The 18,407-nt window shown below is 40.7% G+C and overlaps 1 protein-coding gene across 1 annotated transcript; it reads right to left on the reverse strand.

The window, feature by feature from the left end:
• Positions 1 to 904: 904 nt before the first annotated feature.
• On the reverse strand, positions 905 to 18,205 carry WDR43 (WD repeat domain 43; the record flags this gene model as incomplete). Its single annotated transcript, XM_010011516.1, has 17 exons — positions 905 to 1,602; positions 1,702 to 1,757; positions 2,353 to 2,422; positions 2,871 to 2,984; positions 3,864 to 3,927; positions 4,727 to 4,758; positions 5,800 to 5,886; positions 6,490 to 6,627; positions 7,041 to 7,172; positions 8,696 to 8,782; positions 9,270 to 9,441; positions 9,795 to 9,859; positions 10,920 to 11,022; positions 11,452 to 11,591; positions 12,768 to 12,888; positions 15,936 to 16,057; positions 18,071 to 18,205. Coding segments are annotated over 17 exons (1,758 nt in total), but the record flags the coding sequence as incomplete, so codon positions are not given.
• Positions 18,206 to 18,407: the final 202 nt, after the last annotated feature.

The following is an 18,407-nucleotide window of genomic DNA, read 5'->3' on the forward strand; positions in this document are numbered from 1 at the left end:
AAGATACTAATTTAGTGTCAGTTAAAATCATCCAAAACCTGAAAGCCTCTGGCTGCTGCCCTTCTACTTCCAGCTTTCCAAAGACTGAACATGTCATAGAATCAACTACGTTGGAAAAGACCTTTAAAGATCATCAAGTCCAACCATGTCTCTTCCAGCCTTGTCAGTAACACAATCCCTCAACGCCTCCAGAAACACCGCAACTCCACTGCAATCCCCAAGCAGTGTGCATACCAATGGACAGGACTGAAACATAGGAAGCTAAATCAGCAACTATAGGTGCTTCGCAGAACATCGTGTAACATTTTAGGTCAACTTCCTCCTCCACTAGAAATCAGCTTTTTACAAAGAGCACTTTATCCTTAACCACCACCCATAGCTATTTAAGGTCTCTCTCAACAAACACCACGGGACAGGTATTTGATAAAGGAGATGTATATTTATTCACTTTACAAATAGGGTGGTATTTACTTGCAACAGCTCAATTTATAGACAAATATATTATTGTACATTATAGTGGTGAATGGCTCAAACCTTTACCTTGTTTTGCTCTTAAAAATGTGTTTGCACCACTTCAGCTTCCATTAGCTGAGCAAATAGCTGTCCTTGTTCTGCCACTGAGATAAAAATCCGTAATAAAGGTATTGCTGTGCGCTACGTATTCACAAGCATTCACCTTCTCATTTCCCAGGGTTTACTCCCCTTTCCCCACCCAATTCAACACAGTCTATCCTCTGGGTTAGCATTAAATTTATATACAGCCTCCATTAAAACAAAATTAGGAGCCAGTGATAGTTCTAATGTCCTTCTGAAGCACAAGAAAAGTCATTGATTTGTACATAAAAAAGTCTTGAGTTCAAATTTGTTTAAAAAAAAAAAAAAAAAAAAGAAAAAGAAAAAACCATTTTAAGTCAAGTTGGCATTTAGATATTGCCAAGGCATGGCTAAACCAATGGAGGATGGGGAGGGGAGAAAGGAATTCCAGTAGAGAATTTAAATATTACAAAAATATCCTTTTTTTTTTTTCCTGTTTTCTGTTTCATTTTTTTAAAAATGCAGGCAGGATGCCCCCACTTGCTATGCTAACTGAAGCATGGAAAGACGGTACAGACCAGTTGTCTTTGATCCTCGAATGGTAAAACAAATTCAATATAAAGCTGAACCAAGTTTACCACACAAACAGTGGTGGCAAATTTATTTCACTTGAGATACAAATGCATGTCCACGTGACAGGCATAATCTGACCATGAGGCGGAAGAAATGTTTCTATAAGTAAGCGCAGGGAAACAGGGCGAGAGAAGGCTGGCACGGTTAAACATTCTGGATTCAGAAATGCACCGTGCCCCACAGGTGCCTCTGCACATAGGCTGTGCACAAGTCTGCACTCCTGATATGCAAATATGGCATCTTTCCGCAAGATGATCCAGAATTAGAGTTTGGTGGCCCACTTGTTTAAACTGTTAACATTATTCTTTCGTGCTGTTATTCTTCTTCACTTTCATTCTCTGGTTCCAAATCAGAATCACCATTGATTTCCTTTTCAACAGTCATGTCTTGTTCATCAGATTGCTCCTCTTTTTCTTCGTCTTCATCCCAGTTTTCCTAGGGGAAAAAATAAACAGGAATGTTTGAACCTTTGACAGTCACACAATTTCTTCTGCTACAAGCAAATGGGAGAAGATCTGGTCTAACATCACTTACATCAGACTCTTTATCTGCAATCATCTCATCATCTGAGCCTTCCTCCTCTGAGGATTCTGCAAAGAGAAAACATTCCCTCAGTCTGGACAACAGACTTCAAAATGTCATTGTGCAAACAAAGCCCAATTCCACATGCTGCTAAGTCTCCAAACTGTGCTATTTCAATTCCAAACCTAATCCTACCTGAAGATTAGGCTGATGGAATCAGGAACAATTCACTTCCATTATGATTATAGTGTATGAAGTTGTAGTAGAAAAATGGGCCAAATTGGAAGTGCACACTTGCACACACACATCTACTGCAAATGGAAAAGCGCCTTGGCTCTATCTACCTTGGCAGAAGGGCAGCTAACACTAGAAATGTGAGTTACAGTTACATTAAGCAGCATACTAAACTTCCAATTAACTGATTCCTTAATGTGTGAAGCAGGGATGGGAGGAAACAAAATGAAAAAAAGGCAGCATGGGGACAACCAACTGCAAGATGCCCACATCATTAACCACCGATTTTCCTGCCATGGACTTGCCATAGAAACTCTCTACTGGCCGACTGTACACTAGCAGATAAGCACAGGAGCCTGATGAACAGCCTTAAGTATCGGCTGTCATGTGAATTCAGAAGCTGAGCTACACCTGATATCCAGCACTTACCATCCTCGTATACCAGCTTTGCAGTCTGATTCATCTCAGTGACATCCTGAACTGCTTCTGATGCTGCAACCTGAATGGAATTTGCTGATTAGCCTTAGATGCAGTCACATATTCCAACCTTAAAAGTCAGCAGAACTCGTAACAACGTTGTAAAAGTACATCAAGTTTAACACACATGAATTAATTTATAGCAGTAGTTCAACAGACAAATACAAAGGACAAAGTAAAAGTTTAGAGCCATCTGCTCTGAAGCAGCCCAGTACCTCGTATGTATTCCCCTTTAAAACTCTACGGGTTAGTAAACGCACTTGGCAGGAAAAAATGTGTACCACTTCCAGCCAGCACTGACTGACTAGACAGTCAACGAAATGTACTGCTTCAAGTGTTACCAGCATAGCTGTACAGCACCTGGATTAAGTTCCTCATGACCGGTCTCATGGGATGTAATCACAACAGGGAGATTAAGCCTGCAAACAATACTTCTTCTGCACATCTCACGTTATTTAGTTGGAACTCACCTGGGTGACAATAATGAAGAGTCTTCCATGGAGACGGGAAAGCTTTTGCAAAGTTTTTACTCTGCTCTCCATTAACTGGTATAGCATTCCCAGCTGAGGAATAAGGTCCGGCAACTTGGGAGAAGAGAAGGATGAAGAAAAATGAAGCTGTTAACACCACCACAGATGTTTTACTTTTAAACTGTCTTTGTACTTTTGGGGCACGTCATCCTTGCTCACGTTCTTCGAGACAGAAAGGAGAGCTGAGGGTTCACAGAAACCACCTGCAGCCTGATCAATTAACATTTAGCCATGTTTAGAAACATCATCTATCTTTCAAAACATGGCAATTCCATTCCTCTTCCTTTCCACGGTCACTGCCATAAGCAGGTGTAAAAGCACTATTTGGAAAGCTGTGTAAATAAGAACTGAATATACACCAGCGTATGAATGCAGCCTCAGCAAGGTTCTGCAAGTTCTGACACACCACAAACTTGCATAAAATGGAAGAAAGGACTAACAATGCTAAAATGCCTTTTTCTTAACGGAACAAGAGTGCTTTATCCATCACTTGTAAGGCAAGGCTGGACTTCAGTCCAGAAGCTATGACATTACTTACTACTCTGACAACTTTGGAACACCATTACCCCAGCCATGCCCAAGACAGTCTCAAGATGAGCACTGTAACAGCCAGGCAAATTTAGTTCTGAAAGATTTAGTGACGCAGGCTAGATCACTCTTAGACAGTAATTTTTCCCCAACTCTCAAAGGTATGACATAACTTATCTTGGTTTGACTTGGGAATGACCATAATTATGTCCTGAATGATCAAGGCAAACAATTTATAACCAGTGTGCAGCAATTCGGCAGAAGTGGCAGAAGTACACCGTACATTGATTTGGGCACTGCCATATGTGGGGAGCAGGAAACAGATTCCCAAAGGAAGAATACATTTATTTAATCATTTAAATCTAGCTTTAGTTACGTGCATTAGCATTAATGCAAAATACCTACTGTGGAAAGGTAGGATGCATGTATAGTAAAAACAGACTTCAGCCATCGAACCATTAGGGAGGCACTGGAAAAGAAAAATAAATGATATCAAAGAGATACTGGTGGAGAAACACCAGATTCACATTCTACATGTTAAATAGTTTTATAGAAAGTGCTCCTCTTTCATGGTATAAATGGATAAATTCAGGTAGAAATTTAACAGTTTATCTATCCAGATGAGATACCTATCTAAGTTACTTGTTAGGAAAAGAACAGACTTTTAAATGAGGGATAAAACTACACATGTTCAGGGGTCTGCGTTTCCGACGCGTTTTATGGGAGGCTTAAATGAATAAAAGATCAAAGCATAGTACTTTTTTCTCCACCTACAAAGAGGGAATTTTTCGTTGAAACAATCAAACCAAATCCAACAATACATTTGAGGACGGCTAGTCTCTGCAAAGCTATCCTTACAGCAATATAACAAGATGAGGGGAAGGGGGCTGGTTTTGTTACTAAACACACCACCAGATTTCTAAATATATTCAATAATTAAACCAAACGGGGTATACATCTAATAGTTACTTTATTTTACATATTGATCAGGTCCACAGTATTGATATTCAGGGACTTCAGATACATTCTCAGGGTTGTATGCTTATTTCAGGTATCTTTTTCTCTTTTTAATTTCACTTCAGCCATCCTGACAAAGTGCTGCCTTAATAAAAGTTCCTCTTTGCGCCCACAATCAGGTGAGAATTTTTACCTCAAGGTGCTGCAGTTTAATTAGTTACTATGGAAATCACTCACACAGGTGGAGGGAAGAAGCTTAATGCACACATCAGAAATGTTTCAGGTGAATTACACTGTAGCTGAGCTCTTACCTGTATGGGTTGCCTTGCAATCTTTTCGTAAGCTAGAACAACAAAAATAGTCAGCAGTAAATAACACATAAGGACTTTAAAAAAACAGCATTACATCCATGTGACAGCCCCAATACTGGGGCAGAAACATCTCCAGGCATTTGAAGCCTGCTAAGATTAACCATTGCCAAGCCCCAGAGTATTACATTGCTGGCTCCATCATCATATACACAGGCTGACTACTTGCAGAAGTTGAGTTTCATTATTACAATAAAAGCAGAACAAGAGGCAATATATGCAGCGAAACTTAAAGCTAGCAGGAATAAGTAAAGGAAAATCCCTTTGTTTATATGTCTCTGTATCTGCTCAGCAGTGCAGCTGCTACAAGGTGGACAAGTTGGGGAAACAGGTTGGGGAAACAATGGGTAAAGGGTTTTTTGCAGAACAAATCTCAAGCTCTGCGGAAGACAATTACATGAAGATTTGTCCTTCCAGTGAGATCAGAGAGTCAAACACTTAATATCACTGAATAAGAAGTTCACAAGCCAAATCCCGTTAAAAATTATTACCGAGTGGTGTTGCAAAGCTTAAATATAGCAATTGGTCACCTGAGCTATCTTCAAAGGAAGAAAGAAATTGCCCCTCAATTTCCAAATGCTATCTAAACTCACTAAGTACATATTCTATTTCTCTTTCTCTCATATGAGCATCTAGCATATTTATGCTCACAGAACTTGTTCTGGCTAGCACTGCTATTTTCATGTTTCAAGTTAGCGTTCATTTTAATAGTTTAAAAAAGATACTATGCTAGTTGCTTGCCATGGACTAAACAAACTCTTCTTTTTCCCACATAATCATTTAAGATAATATTCCACGACCTAATGCTCTCCCTAGCTTCGACTTTGTGGCGCTTTGTCATTTGGCTAAGCATCAGCCAGAAAAGAGCCTATGAGAAATTAAGAACAATTTCTGTCCTGTAAAACTACCAAACCAATTTAATTGCCCAAAACAGAGAGACATATCCTGGATTTTCCCCAACTAGACTGCATACCAATTGTGGCTGGTACAAATACAAGAAACACAGTCTCTCCTACCTCATGCAGTAGTGGAATGACAGCATGTATAGGCATTCTGGATACTGTGTTCTTTATTACATTATCTTTTCTTGTGTTAAGCACTCTCTGTTAAAATGGAAAAACATGATCAGAGAATCATTCAGTTTTAACATGTATATGAGCAATGAGCACAATCAAAATTTCCTGGCTTTAAAGATTTTTCTACTCCACTACCTTTGTATGCTAAAATGAGGATTATGAGCAAAAGAAGATTTACTATGAAAAGGAGTTGCATTTTTCAAGTCAGCTACAATTAACAACACACTTGATTAAACTATCTGAAACAATCTAGCATTGCCTTTAGTCCACCCATCCCATGTTAGAAAAGCATCAACATTAGTGAAGCAGAGCACATTAAAGTTTCCTTTACTGTTTTCTGTGCTTGACTTCTGTTAATAAATGCCTTTCACCAGTATCTGTGACAAGTAATTTCTATTTAGCACCAAATTCTCAAGATTTCATTTTCCTGCTCCGGAACTATTATTTTCTCCTAGTGTAAGTGCAACTATAAGCTTCTCAAGTAAAACTGTTGTCATAAATGCATTTTTCAAACAATATCTACGACAAACAACAGGTTCTTGACTATTCAGCCTCGCCAACTTTCAAGAAGGCTCCCCACAAGTCTCAGTGAACAGACTAAACAGCATACAATGATCTTGTAACACTCACATTTAGGATTTCTGCATCGTTGCTTTCCAAGCCCTGTACCAAAAGTACCGCAAAGCTGTCTGTCTGTGGAAGGCCACCTGGAGTTTTGACTTTGCTCACATCAATATCCAATGCCTCTAAGCGCTCTTCAATGCTTTCCTGCAGATGACAAACAAAGGCAGTGCTGTTTTAGTACAGTTTCTCAGAAGCTTCAGCTGAAAGCCACATACCTAACCTACAGCATTCCCCCTGATTCTGCTGCAAAATAACAGAAGTTTTGTACTGACAGAGAACAGCCTGAGAAGATGAAGTTTTGACCGAATAGCGGTAATACACCTTAGACCACAGAGACAGACACAAGCCTGGGGCAAAGTTCTGCAGGAACACGGCAAAACTATGGGCAAAGTACCCAGGTTTTGAGCAGAGGGAAGTCACTTTCATACAAAAAGGTATCATCAATCTCGCTTCCATGCCAAACAAAGCAAGTTCAGTTTCACCTGAAGAAGTTTTATCAATGATTTATGATTCTGGTTTCTCTGTTACTGTTGTGTTTAATAGAGGAAGCACTTTACCCCTGTCTCTCCTGGTTTCCTCTTGTTTTTCTTTTTCTCCTTTCCTGAGGATGGAGTTTTGACAGCTGTACTATGTCCTGGAATGCCAGGCACTAGAACTTTGGTGTCCGAGTTCACAACAGGTGTCTTTACCTAGCAGACAGAGATAACCACATTGTTAATGAATACTGATTTTAATCCAAGTCTCTCACATACACAGTAAAACCAGCCTGCTTCAGCCCGTAACACACATATTAGGAAAATCCTACATTTTTAAGAGCAATTAATGACCTCAAGCAAGTCAGCTAATTTTCTAGTTTTCATTATTAATTAAAGCAACTGCCTCTCTGGAATCACCTGTGAATCATTTTTCTTAAAGCTTAAACCAAGTGTTTAAAACATCTTAAATGCTCAAACCATGTTTGTATCCAACAAGTATTTGTATGTTTGCTAGCAATAGATACTACATGTATTAACAGTCAGGCCTCTAAACCGCACACAGATTAATTCAGCTTCCACTGGAAGGTAAGAACTAATTGTGAACAGCAGCACAACATAACAGCACTTACGGGAGCCCTGCTGGATGATCACTGAAACAATACAAATATAACCCACTACAGTGAGCAAAGCAGCTTCCGGATGCTGTGTGTAGAAGTAAATACTACTACTAATACTACTAATAATAATAGTTTTTGTCGCTCAAGAATTTTCCTGTAGAACTGCAATGGCATTAAATGCTGCCCTCTTTGCTCACCACACTGATCACTGACCTTCTCCCCACAAGGCATGCTCAGACAGCCAAGAGAAACGCGTCTTCACGGGAATTCAGCAAAAAGCGAAACCAAGATGGGTATCATCACTGCATGCCAGGGAGTTCCTACACCTCTCACTGCATTTCAGCTCTGCTACCCACCGGCTCCAGGACTGAGGAATCAGCACAAAGCCCCACCTAGCTGATAGAGCACCAGATCCAGCAGGTACCTTGAGGGTTAGAAAAGCAGCACTGTCTGCTCACTTCATGGATACAGCAAGCGTTGCAAATCTTCAAGGCATGGAATTTGTACACTGATTAAGAACTTCACAGCCCATCTCTAAAGCCCCAGGGGATCCAGCATGAGAGAAAAACAGTGGCAAGTGGCCTCAGTGGACACTGCTGCCATCTAAGCATCAAGCTCACATTCCCAGGTGTCTTACCCGTGTGAGCAGGAACACATGAAGGCCACCTTGTGGACGAAAGGACATGGCATTTAAGGCCTGGTTTCATTTTATTTAGGCTCTAAAACAAAGACCATCCCAACTTCACCCCAAATCATCAGGGTCAAAGAGGCTGTACAAATTGACAGATTCTAGAGGAAGGACTGATCTCAGGCAGAAAAGAAACCATCAGCCAGTACTGTCTACCAGGCAGACTGCTAACAACAGGACTTACTGTGAGCTACAGGAGGGTAACTGTGTGTGAGAGCATACTAGGACACACAGCAGCCATGAAGCACGCTTTACCCACACCTGCCTGAGTGCTATGGACATCTGTAGCTACCCACTGCAGCTCTGAGCAGGCCCATCCAGAAATCCAACCTCATTTTAAAAGACAGCAGTGAATTCTACCATTTCAAAAGCTAAAAAAAAAATAAAAAAATAATTGGAGCAACAAAAATCACATTTCACACAAAGCTCACCTTTGTTAGGGCAACATCTGTTTTAAGTGACAACACTTTCTGGATGTCCCTTATCAAACATATATGGGATTCAGTGGTGTTCAAAGACTAGAAAGACAGGAACAAAACGAGTTAATCTATTTGAGATTCACCCCTGTGATTCATTACACTACTGAAAGATGAGAACAAAATTCTAGAGCTATAAAGTAGAATTAACTTTTTTCACTCTGGAACAGCAGCTGCTTTGCACATCTGTCTTCTGTTACCAGATCTCTACACTCTCCAAAGAGCATCAAACAGGTAAACTGAAACAGTATTAAAAGCAGTTTCAATGGTTTTGATTGGAACAGCTGAAATGGCAAGAAACAGCCAGCAATAATGTCAAGCTGTGTTTTAATTGAAAAAAATGGAAGAATACAAATCACTTTTTGAAAGAGCTCAAGGGCAATAGTCATAGCTCCCAGAGAAGGGGGAAAGAGCAAGTTTTGCCTTGTTAGACAACTTAAAAGAATAAAGTAAAAATAATCCCTCCCACTGAGAGCAGTACGCAGTCCATATCACAAAATCCAAAACCTCTCCAGTCAGTTTTACATACCACTTTCTCTATGATGGGCTGTAAGGTGTTTCCATACACAAGCAGCAGAGACTGTTTGTCTGAGCAAAATGCAGCTGCCAGAATAGGGACTGGTTTTGGTGTGGAGTCCCCATCGTTTCCAGGCGTTGCTATCTGGATAGTACAGTTTGATGTTAAGGGTTTTTTGCAATAACTGGAAGGAAAAAAAAGAAAAGAATTCCAGGTGGTTTAGCTTGAATACTTCAATATCTTGCACATCTAAGCAAGCACCTTTCATTAGCAGGTCCTCAGCAAACTCAGCTGGTTTACACCTTTTACAAATGGCTAAGATGAGGTACAGAGACAAAATCTTGGCTAAAGCAACACTTAATACTGATGTGCAGCACAGCCCCCAGCAACTAAGTTCCCCAAGACAAAGAACCAGCTGGAAGCTGGCTTGTGAACAGATACAACAGCTTAAAGGCAGCAGCATGACAAGACTGAACTTTGCCTTACAGTAATCCCAGTCCTCTCCCAAAGACACCTTCAAGATGAATACCAACTTACCCATTTAAGATATGTTCAAATAAATGCAACTGCCCATCTCGGCAAACAACTGCTAACTTCACAGGCTGAAAGAAGGCACAGTAAAAGATTTCTATTAGATCAAGAGACAAACCTCCTGGAAGTACAGGACATCAAGAAACAGTTGCATGGCTACAATCTGACTTTTTTCAGTAACTAAACACATTAAAGAGAAAACTAAATCCATAAGGAAGATCAAAGACCTTAAATCTCAGGAACATTTAGTACAACTGTCAGGAGACAAAGAGATAACTCGTAACTATACTTTATTGTATCACTACTGATATATCCAAACAACAGTCTGCACAGTAACAGGCAGATGTCATCATAAGCTGCAAAGTTCCACAAATATGGCACCTAACATGTCCAGAGGCACAGGTCTACAGAGGTGCCGACACTAAATGAGCTTAAGAGGAAAGAAACTGAGATGAGTACCCTGAGCAATTAAATGACAGGTGTATGTTACACACAACTCTTATCTCCAATACCATGCAGTAAGAGGGCAGAAGTGGAAACATCAGAAAATATAGCATGAAACACTGCTTTTAGAACAAGTACCTAAAGGCAGCAGGAGAAAAATGCTTTAAATAATTATTGGAACAGTCTGTAAATGGGTTTCATACACAAGCATTTTTCATAAATAAACTGCCCTGAAAGACTTGGGGAACATACGTTGCCACTTTAACTCATTAAAGGCTAGTTAATTCCAAACACACTCACACTGTCAAAGCCACCTGAGGTCAGAAGAAAACAGGACCATACCCAAATTGGATTTTTTGAAAGATATTTTTGTCTTTTTTGCTGCCAAGTTCTAACAACCATTTTAGAACCTTGTTTTAAATAGGAAATGACTGACATTTCTGCCATGACAAGCAAAATTTCTGGAGAAAACACTGAATTCACACCTAGTAGCTTTGAAGATGAGTATTTCAAACTATCAGCTTTATAAACACACCTGCAATAAATACCCTTACTCCCATTTGAATCTCATCTCTGCATAACAGAACCCAAATACTTACCAAACTTCTTTCTTTATACCCTTAAAAGGAAACTGACTTGACAACTGAGAATTTTTGAATGTGTTTGGTTACAAACTATTGCTCCTACCTCTTCTTTGACTTCTGATACAGTCAGGTCAATAAAAATTGGTTCATCTGTTACTGTGAAAGACATCACGGCATTCTTTTCTTTCCTATCTGATCTGACCTGCCTGGAAGACAACACAGTTCACATTATTCACCATGGCACAAACAGCACCCTCTGCACCTGAAAAGCACTATAAAGCCTATAAATCACCAGTAGCATTACTCAGGCCATAATTTCAGATTTCGGCTTAGGAAAAGCGTTCTAAATTCCAAGTCAAAGTAACTCCCAAGTGAAATTTAGCAGAACAACTTAGCATAAACCTTACAGTAAGCACTAAGAACAAGGAAGCCTACCACACAGTGTGTTCTTGGTATATGCCAGCGATTCAAAGCAACTGGAAGCATGCTCAGACGCAGCCAAGGAAATTCACATCTTCATTCAACAATCAGCAAGTTGAAAGCACTATTTAAGAGATCATCACTGCATTTTTCCAGACTGCCCTTTTCTCCTTAACCTTCTGCTTAATCACAGAGTTTGAAAAAAGCTTACATACCATACACTCAGTAATCGGTCATGTATGGCTCCAGACAAGAAATAAAGCCCTGTAATTCCATCAAAGGGCTTATTCTCATTCACAGGTTTCACTGTGGTAAACGTTAATGATGACACTGATGTAGCATGGCCTGTGAAATGCTAAGAGGGGAAAAAAAGGAATCTTTCAATGATTGCCATAAGCAGCCACATGGCAAAAATTAAAACATTAGTTTACAAAGCCCATTAGGAAAGATTCAAGAGTTACTAAGTCAACAAGGACATTTCAGTGGCGTTTTTACCAACTTCCTTGCATTTCTGTATTTCAAGGAAACTTTTTCTGACCCCGGGATATTTATCAGGATTTTAAAAGTTAAATGGGGAATCAAAAGCAAATTCTAAGCCCGTGCAAAAGAAATCACATCCATCTGTACTGCTGTTACTGTTGAAAGCGCTCCCCCACTATCATCTTTTTACACTTCCCCTTTTACAATGAAATTAAGATTCATAATTTCATTCTCACTGTAAGATGAATGTACATGTCTGCTGACACACTAAGGCTGTTCAACACAACTACCACCCACCCAAAAAACAACCCTAGTTCTTCAATCTACTTTTGTAAATAGAACTTTTGGTCATCACAGGATGCAGACATAGAGGATAGTTGCCAAGTGACAGCCAGTCCAGAGTAACAGCACATGTGCACACACTTACCTGACAGCAAGTACCAGGAGATTCAGGGTCTAGCTGTGTCCTGCCTGCTAGCAGGCAAGAGAACACAGCCGTGTTCACGTAACAGTTAAAACACAGGAATTTGCTCATTTCTGAGGCCTGCTCAGGAACATCAAGGGGTTTGCTCCTATGCCTGCCAACTGTTTCAACAGCAAAACTGATAATGCCACCAGTTACATGAAGTTTAGCAAAGAAACCTGGAGCTTCAAGGAGGGACTCATGTTAAATGTCAGGAAGCTCACGCACAAACCCACGGAGCAGTAACTAATACTGTGGTGAACTGAGTTCTCCTGCTAGAAGGGTATCAGAAAGGGACCCAGTGAAATAGAACAGCATCCATCTTTCTGGTACAGGCTTTAGAAGGGGTGCTGGAAGCATGCTCAGACACAGCCAAGGAATTTAATGTCCTCATTCAACACTCAGCAAGTTGAAACCACAATTGAAGGTATCATCACAGCAACAGCTTCCAGCAATCCCAAAATTGCCAGTTGTTTCCTCAAACCCAGTGACATTTCCAGATGCCCTATCAGGAAACACCAGATACATAATGGCACCAATCAAGAAGGGTAGGTATTTTTTTTGCATCTAGTTCAACAAAGTACTTACTCTGTAGACTTCTTTGGTCTCCAGGTCCCACAGTTTTATAGTTCTACCAGCTGACAGCAGCATTTTCCCATCTGGACTGATGCATAGAGAAGTGACACTGCTATTGTCGCCTTTCCACTTGCTAGAATATGGATGGAGGGGTTTGCACAAAGGGAGAAAGATGGAGAAATAGAAAGAAACAATATTCATTAGCATAATCTCAAAATGCACATCAACCATGCTGGACAACTTAAGGCAAAAATTATTTTAAGGGCTAATAATTTAAGTGGTCAAAGATGAGGTCAAAGCTATTCTGTTTCTGTTCCTCTCCTTCAAAGTAGTTACAGAAAAATACAGCAACTCAAAAATGTGAAGTTATTCAATACTGAACAACTGACAACTTTTTTTTATTTGCCTATTCTGTTCTGCATTCCTCCTCCAATTTCTCTATTACTTCAAATATAGCAAGAGAAAGCAGTATGACTGGAACTCACCTCCAGTACCTGCACACACACACTATGGGATACCAACAGGATGAATTCTACGTCCTCAGGCAGCTTCAGAGCTGGGCTCACAGAACAACAGTGGGATAGCTTGCACAACAAGAGAGCTGCAATTAATGGACCTTTAGAAAGGCGTTTCAGCAAGGACATGCCAGGAAGGTCAAAAGGAAAGAGGTTTCTCCACACAAAAGGGTAACATGAGTGCATGGAGTTTTCCTCTAAAACAGGTGAAGGTGAGCAGAAAATCATCACCTATCACAGAAGGCTGGCTTGACCATATGGTTAACTCCTGACCCAACTTAGAAACACAGGGAAGAAATACAGAGAAGGGGAAAATGGAGATAGGTTACACAGAGGAATATACTGTCCAGGCATGCAGGGACAGAAGTAGCCAAAACTTAGCTGGTGTTCAAACCAGCAGGGAATACGAAGGCCAAGAAAAGGACATCAGCAGCAGTAAGACAGTGACTGAGGGAAGTGCAGGCCTGCTGCTGAATGGTGTAGGGACACATTCAGTACACAGAAGAGCAAAGCACTGAAGAGCAAATTCTCTCAGGCCTCCCATGTTCCTGAAACTAGAGCCAGAGTCAGAGGGAGCAAAGCAATCTACATGGTAAAGGGAGATCAAACTAGGGATCACAACAGCAAATCCAGCACATAAAACTCCTAAAGACTGAACAGGATGCATCCATAACTGCTAAGGCCATTGTTATTTCAAGACCACACTATCATTTTGAAGAGCCACATAGCTCAGGAGAAATTTCTGATGGCTTTAAAAGAAAGAGACAAAATACATCCACAAGAAGGAGAATCCAGGAAACAACAGGGAAGGTTATACAACAAATCCACCTGGAAGCCATTTCTAGGAAAACAAATGTCAAAAAAGTGACTAGGAGCATCCAGCATAGATTTAGAGACGGCAAATTGTGCCTAGCCAACCCAATTGCCTTCTTAATGAGACAAATGTCCAGTGAACATGAGCCACGTATGCCATGTACCTTGGCTTCAGCAACACTTCTGACAATGTCTCACATAGTATCCTTGCAGCCAAATTGGAGATATGGAGACTGAATGAATGAACTCCACGGAGGCATAAGATCTGCCTGCATCGAGTTCAAACAGTTGTAATCACTTCTGTGAAGTCCAGCTAGTGGCCTGTTTCTAGTGTCACTCCCTAAGGACATCCCAATACTGTTCAGTATTTTTACTGATTACCCAGGTCTTCATTAATGACCTCAAAACAGGACAGAATGCACACGTAATAAGTTCACATTCAACAGCAAATTAGCGAGAGCATCTGATAAGCTGAAGGGCAGGGCTGCTACCCAGGGGCACCTCAGCAGTCTTGAGAAACAGGCTGTCAGAATCTCAAAGCTCAAAGGAAAATGTAACGTCCTGCACATGGGATGGAAATACCCCAGTACAGGCTGGGGATGAATGTCTAGAAAGTAGCTTTGTAGAAAAGAATCTTGCAGTCCTCATGGCCAAGCTGAACATGAGTAAGCAGGAAGTCCTTGTGGCAATGAGGTCAACACACATGGATTTGCTGCAGCAGTCAGCAGCTCAAGGAAACCAACTCCTCTCCTCTGCAACACTTTTGAAACTGCATCTGAGCACCATGTCCAGTGTGGGACAGTACAAGAAAGTCACTGACATAGCGGAGTAAACACAGTGGAGGGCCATGAAGGCGGTTTAGGGACTAGAGCATGAAATGTAAGAGGAAAAGGTGAGGCAACTGGATGTGTTCAATCCTAAGGAGACAAGGCTAGAGAGAGATTTTATGGCCATCTTCTACTTTACGTCAGGGGCTCAATACAACCCAAGGATGCATCTCTCTTCATGGGAAATCACAGAGGCTACTGCTGATGGGCTATGTGAAGTGCCCACATCAACTTCAACAAACCAATAGAGCTGCAGTAAGAATAACACAACACTGGGAAATGTCACAAAAAAGAAACAATGTAAAAGAAGGATCAAGATGCCATCACACACTAGGCTCTTACTGAAGTATGTTAACCAGGATCGTTACTAGAAATCTTGGCTTCTTTAAAGTTTAAAAACAGATCAGACTTTATTACAGAAAGAAATTAAATGCCTTCAGCAGACATCCTGTTACTCTGCACTAAGCTCTATTTTGCTCAACTCTACTTTAAATAGTAGCAGCCTGCTCAGACAGCCAAGTGGAACTGTCCCCACTGCAGATCAGTAGAGAGCGAAACCAAGTGGGTTATCATCACAGCAAGGCCCTTTGAGCAAACCTGGGTGCATGTAACTGATTTAATTGGAATTCAGTGTTCCAGTACCTGCTCCCCCAGATCTCCAAGGGTATTTTCTAGAATTTAGATTTTTCAGCACCACAAAAGTGACTGGAAGCCCATGTCCCACTAAAAGTTAATATGGAGGGATCCAAATCTCTCTGAGCGCAGTTACTCCTTTCATCTACTTTTTCCAATACACAGAGGAAGAAACCTAGCTAAGAGAATTATCCTTTTATGCCTTAATAAAACCATTTCCAATCTCAGAACAATAATAGCCAACAGTCAATTCTGTACAGTGGGCATGAAGACTGGATAGCAGAGGGCAGCATTTCCAGAGTGCAACATTTCCCCCCTCACTAAAACCTGTGAGCAAGGAAATACACAAAAGCAAGTGTGAACAACTCTGAAAGAAAACCAGCACCACTTACCACTTTACTTTGCAGGTCTGTGTGTTCCATTCCACAATGTGTTTGTCCTCTGAACAGCTATACAAGCAGGAGGTGTCTTGATGCCATCTCACACAGTTTACTCTACTATCATGACCACCATCCTACAAAAGGTAAAAGAGGGTCAACTCATTCATAAATGAAGAAATCTCAAATACTGAGTCTTCCCCACACCAACCATGTGAACAAGCTGCTCTTTCAAGAGCTGAATTCAGATCACTGGCAACTGGAAGAGAGTGTCGTTTTCAAGACCAACATACATGTACAGGTATACAGGTTAAAGATATTTCATGTTCTGACACATACATATAAGTATTTGAATTAGATACACATATCTGAATTCATTCTTGTTCTAGCACTTCAGAATGAACAAAAAAATTGTCCTGCCCACTATTTTTATGCACACATCCAAACAAAGCTAACTAACAGCAGGAAATTTGCTCAAATGAAAGTCTGGCACAGATGTCTTGCTGACAGTCATTGTCATGGTTTGACCCCAGCTGGTAACTCAGCACCACGTAGCCACTTGCTCACCCCCTGCCCACCTTCACAGGCGGAATGGGGAGGAGAACGGAAAGAATAGAGATAAGTTAAGAAAAGTTTAATAACTAAAGTACAACACAATTGCTCACCACCCACTGACCGACACCCAGCCCAACCCAAGCAGCAAGAGGTCCCTTCCGGGTAACTCCCCCCAGTTTCTATACTGGGCATGATGTGCTGTGGTATGGAATACCCCTTTGGCCAGTTTGGGTTCAGGTATCCTGTCTCTGCTCCCTCCCAGCTTCTTGTGCCCCTCCTCACTGGCACAGCATGAGACTAGAAGTCCTTGATCAGAGCAAGCATTACTTATCAACAGCTAAAACATCAGTGTGTTATCAGCACTGTTCTCAAACTAAAGCCAGAACACAGCACTGCACCAGCTACTAGGAAGAAAAATAACTGTTACAGCTGAAACCAGGACAATCATCTAAGTGCCTGCTTGCTTAAGTACATTCAGAGATGAGTAACGTACTCAGCATTCAAGAGCAGGCTATTGTAAGATCAGAAGATCCTACAAAGGCATATCATTCACCTCTCAACAACCAAAACCTCTGCAGCTCAAATACACGCTTTAATCATTTATGAAAATATTTCCTAAAGTTTGTAAAATTTCACTATTTGAATTGGCACCATCCAGCTCAGACTCCCTAAAGTCTCACTGCAAATCCGCTTTGAGCAAGACAAAATACATCACAGCAAAACAAGCTCTTCAGTCAGGACACCTAGAAGTGACAGCTCTTATTCTACCAGGAACAATCTTCTAATTCAACCTATCTGTAAAAAACAAAGTACTCATAAAATAACATCTGCTATCCTGCTCCTATAAAAGAGCAGCCAGTGTTTTCACCTGAAACTCTTATTTCTTCATAGTTTTCAAGCATAAATACAGCTCTTCCATAAAACAGTTGATGCTCATTAGCTAGTGTCACCTGCATGCATCAGGATTTTAAGAAGTTGTTGCTTTCTCTAAATTCCTGTACATTCATCACCCTACATGCAACTAACAGTTTAGAAGCAAAAGCCCAAGTATCTCAGAGTACTGCAGAGTCATTCATATAGATTTGTCTTGCCTGTTATGTAACTCAAGACTAAAATCAAGGTACTCAGGAGTAACAGGGAAGTTTCTCAATGAGAAAAGCAGAATGAAATCGAGCACATCCGAGTCCATCAACACGACACCTTCCCAAGAGTTAATGGGTCCTGCCCTCCTCTCCCACAGTACTGTGCAGGAACTGAGGGTATGACACTTCCACAGAGCTCTTAACTCTCTAGTTAGGCATTGCATCATTGCTGCTAGTTTTATGACATATAACAAATCCATGCACAATGTTAAGATACTACATTAACTTCAAACCCAAGATTTCTCAATGCATGTACACTGACAACAAAGAAAAGCAGACCTGAAGATTCCCAAGCACCTGAATTAGTGCATCTCTATCCATATACACAGCTATTAAGAAAAAGATACATATAATTAGGTTAGTATATTCTGGTTTTGAGCACCAGAAAGAACAGCATAAACTGACTGAAACCATCAGTATTTGGTAGCATGTGATGAAAAGTATACTACTTACTAGCTTGCTCTGTAGTTCTCCTTTTACTGTGCTGTACAACAAAATGCTACCAACTGCTGTACCAACAGCCAGGATATCTAACTGCCTGTCCACTTCTGCAACTTCAGACTTCCGTTTTTTCCTCTGTGGACCATCCTGGAATATCAAAAATAAAACAAAAGATGAAATAGATTAGTCTGAGCAGCTAATCTCAGTGTTAAAACAGAAGGGAGAAAAACTGTCTGAAAGTTTGCAACCCAGTCAGCCAGCACAAACTCTGCCAAGACACAAAATGAAGACACTGAAGTGCACACCAACCTAGAGACTCATCTGGTACCTCTATGAGCAAGGTAACCAA

The sequence above is a fragment of the Nestor notabilis genome, unplaced genomic scaffold (genome assembly GCF_000696875.1).
Source record: "Nestor notabilis isolate BGI_N333 unplaced genomic scaffold, ASM69687v1 scaffold5343, whole genome shotgun sequence".
NCBI classification, from domain to species: domain Eukaryota; kingdom Metazoa; phylum Chordata; class Aves; order Psittaciformes; family Psittacidae; genus Nestor; species Nestor notabilis.